The sequence below is a fragment of the Seriola lalandi genome, unplaced genomic scaffold (genome assembly GCF_002814215.2).
Source record: "Seriola lalandi dorsalis isolate HSWRI2012SDOR001 ecotype SW California unplaced genomic scaffold, Sedor1 jcf7180002054288, whole genome shotgun sequence".
Lineage (NCBI taxonomy): Eukaryota > Metazoa > Chordata > Actinopteri > Carangiformes > Carangidae > Seriola > Seriola lalandi.
Window position 1 is genome coordinate 412877 of NW_019524841.1, and position 14853 is coordinate 427729.

The 14853-nt window shown below is 39.6% G+C and overlaps 1 protein-coding gene across 1 annotated transcript in view; it reads left to right on the forward strand.

Annotated features, from left to right (window-relative positions):
- tenm4 (teneurin transmembrane protein 4) overlaps positions 1-14853 on the forward strand; it is a 152862-nt gene that overhangs the window by 25152 nt on the left and 112857 nt on the right. Inside the window, exons 2-3 of the mRNA XM_087173880.1 lie at positions 9311-9597; positions 10864-11136. Coding sequence (XP_087030006.1) covers positions 9375-9597; positions 10864-11136 — 496 coding nt within the window. The 5' untranslated portion in view covers positions 9311-9374. The remainder of the gene's footprint in view (positions 1-9310; positions 9598-10863; positions 11137-14853) is intronic.

A 14853-nucleotide genomic window follows, 5' to 3' on the forward strand; every position in this document is an offset into this window, starting at 1 on the left:
CAGGTTATCGCAGGGTTCTCATGTTCATATCTTCTCAGGGCTGCCATGTTAGCCGATTCATTCACTCACTCCAGTTTATTTGATTGATTTATGCTTTTACTTGAAACGAGCACTTCCCACTATTGGGTAGTTTGCTTTGATCGTGGGAGGGTGTGTGGGGTTGATCATGGTGTATTCATTTGTTTGTGTATACTGGATACAAATCATCGTAGCGTGCTGACTGCATCTTAAATCAGTTCACACAATGTGACATGGATGAACAGCCAGGATATTTTATATGATGATGTGATATTTTACACAGGATTGCCAGCAAAATCTACAATATATATATATATGAGAGAGATAGAGATATAGAGGAAGTTCAAAGGAAATGACTGGGTTTTCTCCTGAGGTAGGAACTCCAGCTGACATCAGTGTTGTTCAGTGATTGGAGTAACTTACAAAGTCTGTCATTTTTTTCAGTGCACTTCCTTACTCTGGGCCTACACGAGTTATCTTGAGGAAATCTCAGGACCCCAATTGTGAGTGGATAATAAGTGGTATCCAGAAGGACGACTGCACTATCTCATAGTCTCTTTGAGGGCAGTTCCCCCACTCAGGGCTGCTCCTTAAGAGCAATGCAGTGGCCATTTACTGGCCCCGTCCTCGTAACATGTCACCCAGGAAAAGAAGCAGAATGAGGAGGTTTCCACTGAGGAGCCTGATGGTAGGATCCATGGAGTGATGTATTAGCTGAAATGATGTAGACATGGGGACAGCTCTAAATACAGGAAGGGACTGCACCTACAAGGATTTGTAGACACAATCATATCCAACATACTGGAGCCGCTTATGAGAGGAATTAGCATGTGACGACGTGCTGTATGTTGTGTACTGTCAATACAGACTTCTTCTCTCTTCAGTTATTTCTGGCCTACAGAAATGAAAGTGATTCACATGGCTATTTGCATATTGGGAAGGGAAGTGAAATCCAAACACAAGTGGTCACTTGAGTCAAAGTCTGACGCCATGAGTCAACTGAAATGTGCCTCGGCTGAGTGTGGACACAATCTGGATTTTCTGTATCTGTTTGATTTGGTGAAGCTGTTTTAGTTTTTTCTTCCTCGTCTTTACTGAAAGTGTGTCTGTGTAATCTTGTGTGGGTGACAGTGAATGACGCCATATCTGTTTGGATTAGTCTGTGATTTATTTCTGTCTTTCTTTGAACACATCCCTGTTTGTTGAATGTTTCATGAGCAAATAAATACATTTTTTAGCAAAATGAGTGTAATTTACACTTGCATCATTGTGTTACACCGCTAAATTTTTTCCATGGACTATGTTTGGATCCAGTAGCTGCAGGATCATTAGTGGCATTAAGGTGTGATAACATCAGTGACTCATTTTGTAAATATTGGGATTTCCAAATAACTGCAAATATTTAATTTAACTATTTGAATACAGTGTCAATATCATGGAAGTCACCTGCTTTAATATCTCTACCTTTATTACACTTGAGAGTCTTTTTTAAATTATCTAGGCAGCCTACTCTCTCTGGGTTGAATGGAAAACTAACAAAGTGCAAAAGCAAAAAAAAACAGTAAACATTGGCTTTCACCTCATTTTCCGATGTGGAAAGCGGCAACGTCAATTGTATAAATAATTCAGAGGCTAATGCAAAACACATATGTACAGTACAGCCAGTTATTTTATAATGAGACCAAGCCAAGAACATTTGATAAAGCCATTGGTATATCATGTTAAGCACCAGAAAAGTAAAGGAAGTGGCAACATTACATTAAAATACAATGTGTTTCAAAAATCGAGGAAGCACAGTTTGAGCTGTCATGAAGTTTTCATGGGTGGGTTTAGATCCATTCAGAAACAATGACACAAAGTAAAGCCCCTCACTCACACAGCTCAAGCACTAACCTGCCAACAGGTCAGTTTTTCATAAGAACAGAAAAATGTTAACCTTGTGATAGCTACTACTGTAACTATAATTTGAAGGCACAAGTAAGCAAATCGGGTTGCTTTACAACAAGATGGTGCTGGTTATCTGACCATTGAAAAGTGCTCAAGTTGAATTCCTGAGTTGATCCACAGTACAATGGCAAAATATCTCTGATTTATCAGTGATGAAGCAAGAAGCCAAAGCAAAATGAAAGAAAAATTATGAACTCTCAGCTAAAGCAGTCCAGAAAATATTAACTGCTAAAATCATAAGACATATATTTAGAAATGTAATAAGCCACGGTTGCCCAATAGCAGAGGACCTATAATACAGCAGCTAACATCACGTGAAAGATGTCTTAAATGTATTGCTATTCGCTAGAGCAGTGTATCATCCAGCCACTGTTAGAAGAGACTGAGTCAAACGAGCTGATGATGGAGCGGAGGTCAACATGGTGTATGTGAAAGTCTATGTGCTTTCATGGCACTGGCTCATGATAATGTTTGACTTGTCCTTTAGCAGTGATATCAATACAGGTAGTTTTGTTGTTACTTGCTGAAGACTCTGAGATATATGATTTCTGCCTCCATCCCAAATACAATGGAGGTAAGTGGATTTTTGTTGGCAGACCTGTGGACCTGGGTGGGTCTGTCAATTATTCAGATTATATGTGACATTGCCTCTGGAAAGATGTTGCTGTTCATTTTTTTAATGTAATTTTCAACGCTGTGAGCACCAGAAACAAGATTCAGTTCACCTCCATTGTACTGAGGGGCAGTAGCTGAAATCTCGAAGGCAGATATCTCAGAACGTTGCATATGAAACTCATACAAATTCCATGCATTAAGAAAATGTTTTTTTTGTTTGTTTTTTTTTGTCTTTGTTTTTTTTCCCCACCAAACCAACCCTTGAGGCATTTGAACAGCACTTAAAATATTCTTCTTCACTCCATCAATTATTTGCAGCATTTTGGTCCCATAGACCTTCCTGGTGCTACAGCTGCAAACTGCAAATATTTGTAACAGTAAGTTTGACAGTAGCAGGTTTAGCTGATAATTGCTTAGCTGGTATTAGGTTTGGTTTCACTGCAGGCCAAACTATTAATCAAATTCCGCTCTAGCCTTTGCAGTATAATGAGTATTAATTGTAGCCTAATGAGAGGCAGGTCACTGCCACAGTGACCTCTGCACTCACCAGCCATGCTTGGAAACAGAAACACTTCAACCTACTATAGTGGAGAGGTCCTGTTTAAAACCTGCATGAACTTCATTTATTTTGTTGTGTCAGTTAACTTTATGAGTCCAGATTATTTATTTCCATTAAATTTAGAATTTATAACTTGGGATCATTCCTGTGTGTGTGTGTGTGTGTGTGTGTGTGTGTGTGTATGTATGTATGTATGTATGTATGTATGTGTGTGTATATATATATATATATATTTTACTAGTTATACTTTACTTGTATACATATAATATAATTTATTATGGTTTAGCAGCAATATTGATAACAGAGAAGTGGAAATTTCAGCCTGACATAGTCCTAACGTTTTGCTGTATTTAACAAAGGTCAGGGGCATATATCAAGGCAGAAAGTGAATAAATAGACTGCTTCCCCCTGTTATTTACCAGGCCAGTTTAAACGAATTATTCCATTGCCTGCTCCCTCTGTCAGGGCTAAACCTTGAATTGCTTAGAGTGATTAGTAGCAGGGAGTGTGCTGCAGCAGCGGTCCCAGGCTACTTTTGTTTATGTTAAGGCTTTTACGCATTCTGTTTTATGCGCTAGTGGGGCTTGCTTTTGATCCCAGAAGGAGGCAGCTGCTGAGATGCCCCACCACCGTGCCCCCTCCCCTCCTCAGCCTGCATTAGTGCTACCGAATTCAGTCCTTTTTGGCAAGCCATTCAGGCCCCCCACCCCATCTACCCAAGTCTTTTTTTCCTCTATTGAAAACACACCTTTCTGTTGACCAAGGAGGCTTTTCTATAGAGCCTAAGCATGTGAAAGATTTCCAGAAAAGAAGTAAGTGGTGCCTGTATGGAGTTCCTCTTGCTCTCAATGGACCATGTAGACAATGTTCTTGATATCTGCCCAAATTTCCTCAATACTGCTCTACAGGCTTCTTGGGTGTGTAGATGTTTGTCTGTAGTGTTGTGAGCTAACTGACACTAATCCTTTGATTACGTGACTAGGTTAGATAATAATAAAAAAACAAAACAGAAATAAGCCAAAACTACATTTTAAATGTTGTAAAATATTTGACATTATATGTTACTCCGTGTTATAATGTGTTTACAATAATATTTATAATTTTTTGTTTCAATTATAAGTTGTGATTTGAATAAAGTTGACAGTAATATTACAACAAAATGTAGCTTTGGTCTCCCTGAGTCCTCCAGATGAATAAGTAGCTCATGTATTGTATATCAGCAATCATTTGTCTAAAAAATGTCATCACTAATCAATAGCACATTATGTCTCAATGTTAGTGATCAATAGTAATTAAGTGATTTCACAGAGTAATCTGTAATCATCTTATGCATCTTATGTATACTCCAAAGGATTTGCTGAACATTGTACACTTGTGTGTTACACTGTTTTCTGTGTTGCCGAAGAATGATAGTTAACATTTAGGCCTGGATTGTGCATGGAAAAATCTATGACATGTAAAGAGCAGCAAGCGGTTAATTATCATGGAAAACAGGGCTTTGCGCACAGAGAAGGTTAGATTTATATGCAGCACTACTGAATAGCAATTCTCAGCACACTGCTAATTGTTTGATGGATAGTACAGAGCCATTTGCATTTATATTGTACCCCAAACACCTCCCACCTATTTAGATCCCATATTTAACTAACTCCTGACACTGGAGCAATGGTCACAACGACCTGCCCGGCGAAAACCTCAACGAGTGTTTCAACGGGGGCTTCTGTAACCCGCCGTTCACACTGTGGGTGGTTTGTTTTATGGGTTGGTTTGACAGATTTTGTGCGGCGTAAGAGGCGACAATCGCATCGAGGAACTCCTCCGCAGCTCCAAAGTTTTCAGCCTATTCAGATTTTTACGGCTTTAGAGTTGTCTTCTTTAGCATTCCTTGGTTTGGGGGATTTAAGACGTCCCGATTATCCAGAATTCATTGAACACATTCAGAAAGAAACTCAACAAAACTTAACATAGTCCCCATTTTTGGGCAGAGGTAATAATGGACTTAATACTAAGAACCGCAATTCATTTCTACAAGAAGTATAAATAATAGAACTCAAAACTCATTGAATTTCTTTTGGCTTTGGATTGTTGGTCTAAAAAAAACAAGCAATTTTGTGATGGGTCATTTTCACTATTTTCTGACAAAACTAACTTATATTGATTGATAATGAAAATAATTCCTCGTTGCACCTTGTTCATCTTAAACTTAAAATCTTAAACACTTTTTATCACTTAAAGTTGGGGTAGGGAGTTACTTTCATCAATGGGCAGGAATTCCACAATCATCTTTCAGCATATTGTAATTCAAGTGGTTTGGGAACAAACTAGACGTCTGCACCTCCTCTTTCCTCTGTTTTCATACCTTACAAAATCTACCATGTGGTGGGGCCAATCACGGGTGTTTGCAGAGAGAGAGAGAGAGCGTTCCTATTGGCTGCTCTACAATTTCAGATGTGTGTGCATGTCCCTTTGGATGGAAATGTGTCAATATTGGTGAAGCAATTCAGAGATGGACAGAACTTGTTGTACTTCTCCAGGAGGTAACAGACTACAAACTTCATTTTCCTGTAATATATAGATGTGTTGTAGTGGTTGGTTGTGTTGGCAGATTTAACATGAAAGCAGGCAAGGAATGGCTATGTTTAATGTTGCTAATAGTTTAGCTTTCAACTAACTGTAACCAAAGGCTAATAGCTGCAGGAGAGCAGCTCTATTTTCAAATTGTGTTTTTTTTTTTTCTTCTACCACAGTTTTAATTGTAATGACAGTAAAATATAAGGAAATAATGGGTGTGTTGAAAAAAAAACGCAACCCTTAAACACAGTGACATAGCTAGCCACTCTCTGTGTTGAAACATTTTTGGTTGTATCCAAACTGTTCTTAAGTGTGTGCTTGGTTGATGGCTGACGTGGTTACTTTCTTTTTGCCACTGACAGCGCTTTAGGTTTTGCCACAGTAGCAGCACAAGCTTTACTTTCCGTCTGGGTTAATAAACTGGTTTTAATCTTTGATCACAGGGAGGGAAATCATACACACAGCATGAAAAATTAGTCGTCAATTCCAGACAGGATATGCCTATACTAGTGATTTGACTCAAACATTTTATGGTGTTCTGTATGTAATTCACATCAGTTTTCCTGAAGTGTTTAATTGAGACCGTTTTTCATTTAACTTTTTCTGGTGCAGTTCAGATGGTCATGAATGTATCTGTGATAACCCATTCACAACATGTTGGTGGATACGCCACAGAAACCTTGACGTACAGGTCAGATGATAACTTCTGCCATGGCCCACTTCTCTCAGGTGACAATCACTGTTCAAATGTTTCTCGCATCAGCTGTGTTTCCAGGGTTACTGAGCTCTTTAGAAAAAGTACGTCTTTTTGCCGATCACGTAATTTATAATGTTTGACTCTGTGGCCACAACCTCCACTTACACATTTCAACACACAACAAGGACCTTATGCAACATCATCGTATCTGATGACTTCAATTGACACGGTTCATTGCTCCCTGCAACACTTTCTCTGCAGAACCACATTATTGCTCTGCTTACAGCTGCTATACATTTGCTTTACACCCAGAGACAAACCCAACTCTACCCTGGCCAGTTGTAGACAATGCAATTCAAAAATGTAGAGTCTGCAATTGTTTTAAAGGGGAAAACAGACCATCCATCATTTCTTTTGTCTATCCACAGAGACCTCAATTGATTTTGGATCATTGCATAGATACGCAGTTAGCTTCTTTTTGGCACTGCTCAGGCTCTGCAGCTCAGGCTTCAGAGGAACATTGTCTTTGAAATAAAGGCACGCGATTGTTATCTTCATTTCAGAGATTTCACTCCATGGCAGTCATTTTTCACTGGTCTTTGTAAATAACTTTTCCAACTGACTGTCTTTGTGAACGCGCCCTCATTAACCTTCTCTTTCAGTGTTTCAAGTTACTTTTTTCCTGTCCCTGATGTCTTACCATGAGATGATGATAACACTTTAAAAATAGTCCCGTCATTGTTTCTTAGCTAGATGTGTTGAGACATCTTGGTTATATGAACCCTTCTATTTATTATCTTCACGTACCAGTACATTAAAATAATACAACGGTGGCATTTTATTTGTTTTGGCTCCTTGTCCCAGGATTTAGACTTAGACAGATGACTTAGAACAAGAACAACAGTTCTGCTCTCTGGCGCTGAAACACCATGATAATGCCAGATGTAGCCAATTTATGCAGAACAATGCTATTTAGTTTTACAGTATGTTTTGTATGAAAATCTTGACGGCTAGACTCAAGGTAGATACGTTTCCAGAACCTACATTTGCATCCCATATCATCTGTCATTGTGTAGGGCCTGTTGCTTCTTTGAAAAACTCCTCTGGGTTTCCCATGGCCTCAGAGGTACATCTCATTGCATACTAGTCGATTAATAAAGAGGAGGAAGGGCGGTGCAGAAGAGTGATGGCCAAAGCACTGAGCCCAGCTCTTTGGAAACAAAAACAATGCACTTTACAGAACATTCTTGAAACTTTAGAAAGCCGCTTGTTCTCCACTCTCTCACATTTGCATAGCATGAAGGATCTCGAGCAAAAGGTAAAAATTAGCAACCCATACAAGCTGCATCTGAAATCTTGGGAGCAGCTGAAGTGCTCTTGCGGCTGCAGAGTGGGAGCATTTCCCCCCACCCATGTGGTGGAGGTCCTGGTATTGAGGCCCCAAGTCATTAATCACCAGGATCTTTTCAGCTGTCAATACATACAAAAAGAAACCCCCAAACCCAACAATGGTGTCTTAAATAAAAAGTTTTTTTTTTTTGAAGCAGGGGCAAATATAGTTCACTGGGGAGTATTGTTTACTGTTGTGTCCGGCACAGATCTCATACAGTATTCATAAAGAGCTTATCTTGTGGAAAAATCCTTGTCTGAACAGCACAGACATATTGTCAGTAAAAACTCCCAGATTCGCCAGGAGAAGTTTTTTACCTCTTTTTCAAAGAGCTGTGTTCTCATATCCACTGACTTGCAAGTGTGGGAGCAAGAAGAAACCTGCAGCATGTATGATAAGGTTTATAGCTCATGATATGTCATGGTGTCAATTGCATTCGGAAGAACCTGGAAAATGCACAGTATTGCTGCAATATCTGGCTCACTAATTCACTATGTTCAGTAATTGAGCTTCAAAATAAACAGTGACCAAGCCTTTAATCAAGTTTATATCCACATTGACATCTGTTAATCCAACTCAATACCTTTTAAACCATGTGGTCACTTAAAATGAGCTGTGTGCAAGGCAAATCATATTCCACTAATTTATCTCATTTATATCCTGTTGCACCAAGATGTTTTGTTTTTTTTTTGAGAAAAAATATATTTAGCTAAAGCAAAAATAATTATGTTTGAATATATTGAAATGATTTTAAAGCATGTTTCTCTATGATTCAATACTGTGTTCTTCAAGGCAAGAAACGCACACTGTTAAGTCCCCCCCCCTCTATTGATCGTACACTCTGCGTGCTATTTGACAGTTGTAGTTTTATGTTTCAGATTTTAATCATCTCTGCTGGTTCAGTGTAGTCCTCGATTTGTTTGGCTCTTCAGTTTTCAACTGGTGATGATTTGTAACTTATAAACAACACAATTCATGGAAGGACACCTGCCACTTTTACAGATGCTGGAGGCCCGGCATCATTTCTATACGGCACATAAAATGGAATATTTGTGGGAGACTTGCACCGTAAACTTTATAGGTGCAAGATTTGTTGTGCCATATTGTATTAAATCTAATCCTTGCGGTTCTTCTTGCTCTCCCTGTGTGTGCTGAGCCATGCATACACTGCTGCCTGGGAACATGCATTTTATTTATTGTCACAGTTTCTCGGTTAAGTGTGCGTGTGTGTGTCTGGGGGTGTGTGTGTGTGTGTGTGTGTGTGTGTGTGTGTGTGTGTGTGAGAGAGAGTTCTACATTTAAATGATCAATGTTTTTAACATGAACTAGCATTATACCTCCTGAAATGACAGTTGCTTAGTCATATTTTCGACATTTGGTTTTGATGCTAAATAAAGGGAAAACAACTGATTTATTAAAAAAAGGATTCTGTATAAAAAAATCAACACTGTTGTCATGGCATCTTTTCATACATCAAGTATCTTTGCTTTTTGTCTGTGTTTTTCTTCTACAGAATCACTCAAACTAAACTGGCAGAGTAAATCACATTTGATGTTGAAAATAGTGTGGAGGAAGCCATGGAAGTGAAGGAACGCAGACCTTACCGCTCACTCACCGCCCGGCAGGACACAGAGCGCCGTTATACCAGCTCCTCAGCTGACAGTGAGGATGGCAAACCCAACACCAAGTCCTACAGCTCCAGTGAAACACTCAAGGCCTTCGATCATGACTCAAGGATGGCCTACGGGAGCCGTGTTAAAGAAATGGTTCATCACGAAGTGGATGAGTTCGGCCGGCAAGGTTAGGCTTAGCTGTGTCAATATTAGAAACACGCTGCGAGACATTTTGACATCACCTATAAGTATATTAGCAATGCACAATGACATGAAAATGCCAGTTATTAGTTTAAGGGCACGTTACGGCCTGGTCTCAATATATGCATCAGTGCTTTTTAATGAGGACTCTCTTGGTAATTTGCATTCAGTCGCTGTAGAGGTCACTGCATAGTTTAACTATTAACAGAGGTGCCTAGGGATTGAATTTACCACGCCAGTGTTAAAAACTGCATGGGAGACATGCATACTTTCACCTGCTCTTTCAAATATATTATAGATCATCAAAAACCAAACTAGATGTGGTGGCAGTATACAGTACCAGTCAAAAGATTGGACACCCCGTCTAATTCTCTGGTTTCTTTTTATTTCTTATTATTTTCTACATTGTAGAATGTTGCTGAAGGTATAAAAACTATGAAATAACAGATGGAATTATGTAGTAAACCAAAAAAGTGTAAACAAAGCAAAATGTTTTAGATCTTAGTCTCTTCAAAGTAGCCACCCTTTGCTTTGATGACACCTCATCTCTCAACCAGTCACCTTGAATGGTTAACAAACAATCTTGAAGGAATTCCCTTATGTATTGTGCACTTGTTTGCTGTTTTTATTTCACTCTGCGGTCCAACTCATCCCGAACCATCTCAGTTGGGTTTAGGTCGGGTGATTGTGGAGGTCAGGTCATCTAATGCGGCAGTCTTCGACTCTCCTCATTGGTTAAATAGGCCCCACGTAGCCTGGAGGTGTGTTTTGGGTCATTGTCAAAACAAATGATGGCCCCACTAAGTGCAAACCAGATGGGATGGCATGTCGCTGCAGAATGCTGCGGTAGTGATGCTGGTTAAGTGTGCCTTCAATTTTGAATAAATTGCCAACAGCGTCAACAGCACAGCCACTTTTTTGTTTACTACATAATTCCATATGTGTTATTTCAGAGTTCTGATGTCTTTAGTATTGTTCTACAATGTAGAAAATGGTCAAAATAAAGAAGAACCTATATACATATAGATATATACATATATGCAGTATATGGTAGACAGGGAGTGAATATGGTAGAGAGAGAAAATTGAAACTTTGAAACTTTAACTGATACTTTTAACTGATTTTACTGCACCTCTCAAGGCCAGGATAATCCTGTCATCTTTTTCTGTGATGAGTGCAGTTCATTATGTTAAGTGATGCAGTTAGTGGCACATTTATTTACCAGAGTTTTGTATTTATTGGCTTGCTGTAGGGGCTGACTTTTCCCTTCGAGACCTTGGCTTTGGAGAGGCCCTCCCATCCCACGTAGCCACGTACAGGACGGACCTTGGGATGCCACACCGCGACTACTCAGTCAGTGTGGGCTCAGATGCAGACACAGAGACGGACGGCATCATGTCGCCAGAGCACGCGGTCAGATTATGGGGCCGCAGCAACACCAAGTCGGGCCGCAGCTCGTGCCTCTCCAGCAGGGCCAACTCCAATCTAACTCTCACTGACACTGAACACGAGAACACAGAAAACGGTAGGTCACTTTTCTCTGTTACTTCTCTCTGTCTGTCCTCATCAGGCACATTACATTGCGTCTTTTTCCACGTGGATTTGACTTTGGTGTTGGAACAGATTTTTATTTATTTTATTTTTTTAACATGTTTCTATACACTGAGGCAGAATAACATGCTACATCTCAACAAAAAAACACAGGGTACACTGTTCTGCATGTTACAGTCTAAGACTGAGGGATGATCATGCTGATTTGGATTTGTTTTGTTTTTGACAATGCTCAACTGGCGTCCATACAACCACAAGATAAGTTTGCATCAGTTTCTGCGTCCTTGTAAATGACTGGATACATTTTGACCCTCTGGATCTATTTCAGCCTGACTAAATTGAAGTTGACGGATTTATTAACCTTTGTTCATATCTATTTGCATTATTTCTGGATTTGGCTTAAAATCGACATATTGAGGATTTGACCTCCTTAAGAAAAGACAATTACCGGTGCCCCAGCACAGTACAACCAGAATTTTGGCATCTCATTACCTCTGCTGTTAATCAATACTGGATCATTTTGTTCTTTTCTGTTGCAGTGTGTGAATTATTATGTATGTGTGGACTATGATAGGAAAGGGTCTGGCAAGTTCTTCTTGGTGACATCACTGCCAGGAAGTGGGAAGCCTTATGTATTGAATTCATCTTTCTGTGGCTTGGTGTTTCTAATTTGCCCCCAAGGGCCTGATGAGCCTGTGTGCTTGCTCAGAAGGTTACTCGAGTTCAGGAAATATGTAACTATGAGCCATTTCAAGTGCCAGAAAATGCCAGAAGATAATAGCAGCTCTGCTGAAGATACCCTCTCTCAAATTTTAGATTAATGTACTATAAGGTCATGTTATTACAGAATTCTGTTTGGAGGCAGAAATGCCATTTGGATACTCGACTCAGTCCCCCCAGTGCTTATGTGTCAGTAAACTCAGTATTATCTTATTAATTGCGTGGATAGTGTATAGTATCCACGCTCTTGGAGTAAATATTCAGTAAATTCAGTGCAGTTTGGAGGCAGCGCCTGGCAGACATGGTTCCTTTACTCACATAGCCATTTTGTGTCCATGATGCCTACTCCCCTCTGCATTTGTTTACCTGAGTTTCTGCCAAACTGGATTCTTTTCCCTTTTTTTGGACACTGAGGTGCTCTGTAGTAAAATTTAAGTTCTGTTTCACATTATGCATACATTATACTTCAGAAATAGAGGAACTCATCAAGGGCCTAGCGGCAAAATTCTAATTGCCCCTGCACAGCCTTGCAGAGAACCTTGTGAATAGTTTTGCATTTCAGAGTGTGTCACATTATGTATTAGCTTCTTATTATAACTGACAGAAATGACTCTTGGAAGTGGAATCCATTTGCCCGAATGACTCAGGGAGAGAACGTGGCATCCCTCTGCTTGATCATCTGAGATGCCAGGGGACTTGAATTTGGCTGTATTGTACATAATTAAAGAGAATCTCCTTGGATGGCTGTTCAGGGGTTGGTACGCTGGAACGTATTCAGTGCACCCGTAGCTGCAGCATCATGCTGCATCTGTGAGACCCAATCGAGATTCTAAGTAGCTTTTTATTCCACTCACCGAAGCAGAAAGAGCACTTGTATTCAGCATTTAATTCAGTAATGCCTGATAACATACAATTTATATATGGCAAGTTAATTAAAATCCATCGAGCAGACCTGCTTGTGTGTGCTTTAATCTCTTTAAATCAACAAACCATTTACTTTGCTTTAATGTATTCAAGCTGCCGGGCAGTTCTCCCCCTCTTCACATGTGACTTACTTGACCCTGGTTTTAATGCATGCAAATAAGCGATCGTGATTTTGGAACAATTTTTTTGATGTTAAAATGATTCCAAGGCATCTCTTATGTGCTGTGAATAAAAAAAAAAAATAAAAAAACTCTTGCTGGTAATGGTATTCTCTGCTGAGATTCATTTCAGTTGTGATGTGATGATAATATTAGGTCTTAACTTGACTGACGTTGTAACCTAATACATGATCGGAAGACGATTGGAAGTAACTGAAAACATAAGTTGTGTCACTATAGACTGATCACTTCCAGTCATTGGCCTTTTGTGCTTGAGCACTGAATAAGTAATTATGTCCAGCTCGGACTGTCAATGTGTGTGTTGTGTCAACATGTATTGGAGGGTTGGTATGTGCTTATGTGTGCGGATTTGTGAGTGCATTCATGCAGCGTGCACAGGTATGTATGTGTGTGCATGCTACCCATGCTGCCTCTGGCCCGTAGGGAGCCCCTTGAGGACACTTTCCAGCAGCCGGTGACTGCTGAGTCACTGCACATCTTCCAGAGGCTGAGCAGCAAGGAGGCCAGCCTGACCTGCTTTGTTTGGAAGAGGGCTGCTGTTCTTGAGTTTTGGCCCATTACAGCTTATCCAGATGTGTGCTCTAATCCCAGCTTTCCCCCACTGTCATGGCTAGACTATTACATTTCTGTAACCATGAGAACTGGCAGTGGAGATAGCCACAAAAGCCCGCTGAGAGACTGTTGTTCATATGTTCCATAACCTGTGGAGGAAAATAATGCGGCTAAGGCCTACACAGTTCCTGTTGGTAGAAAAAAGCTTGTGTGACTGACAGTGGTATATTTCTACGGACAAAATGTAATTTGTTCCAGTGGGCGGTTAGTTTTGTACTGACTTTGCTTCTTTATTCCATCCCCTTGGGAGATCTATTTCTATATTGATCAAGGATGTATATGTGTATGTATGTGTGTGTGTGTGTGTGTGTGTGTGTGTGTGTGTGTGTGTGTATATATAAATCAATGCTATTGGTCACACGTCTTTACATCTGTCTGTGAGAACACACATATACATACATACATATATATATATATATATAGTGATGTAGTCTGTAGTTTCCTTTTACACTTTTATTGTTAAGTAACGCAATGAATAATAGTTTTATTTAAATATTGTTGTTTTTACTATGGATTATACTTTGCTAATGAATAAATTATACAGTGAGGGACTCATCTGTATGATATTTAGTTTTTGGAGTTAGATTATTTTTTATTATTGCTCATTACTCAAATCCTGGTAGCTGTAGGCATCGCTTCAGGGCAGCGCCTCTAGGAACTCCACTGAAATCTTTTTGTGAAAGTCCCTCCACAACCTTTCAGCTGCAATTTGATTTTCTGCCACACACAAGCAACTACTGGAGATTTCTGTTGAGATCTCCAGACACTTCTGAATTCATTAAATAAACTCTGATTCATTTAAGTTTCATTAGAGCACAGCCTTGACTGTTGGCTGTGTTTTAGCACCAACAGAATCATCATACACACTTTAGTTTAGACACTACCACTACTTCTACTTCCACTAATAACCATGTTATTATTACAATAGTAATAAGCCAGTAACACAAAACTAGCAGTGCTGATGGCAGATGTCACCTTTGCAACCATCACAACAGAAGTGAATTTGCACAGCAGGCAGGGGGGGCAAGTATTGACTGATGGACCCAGATCCATTTACGCTTTAAAAGTGTTTAATAATTTCTTAAGCCTGATTCAGAAATTCCTGCTGGTATCCAGGAGATTCGTACAAGGATTGGTGCGATGTATTCTTGTTTTTAATGTCTGGCTGCTGCACGTTTCATAAGCTGAAGAAAGGGTTTATGATCATGTAAAGGGAATACCATTAAAGTAGACTGGATGTAATGAACATACAAATG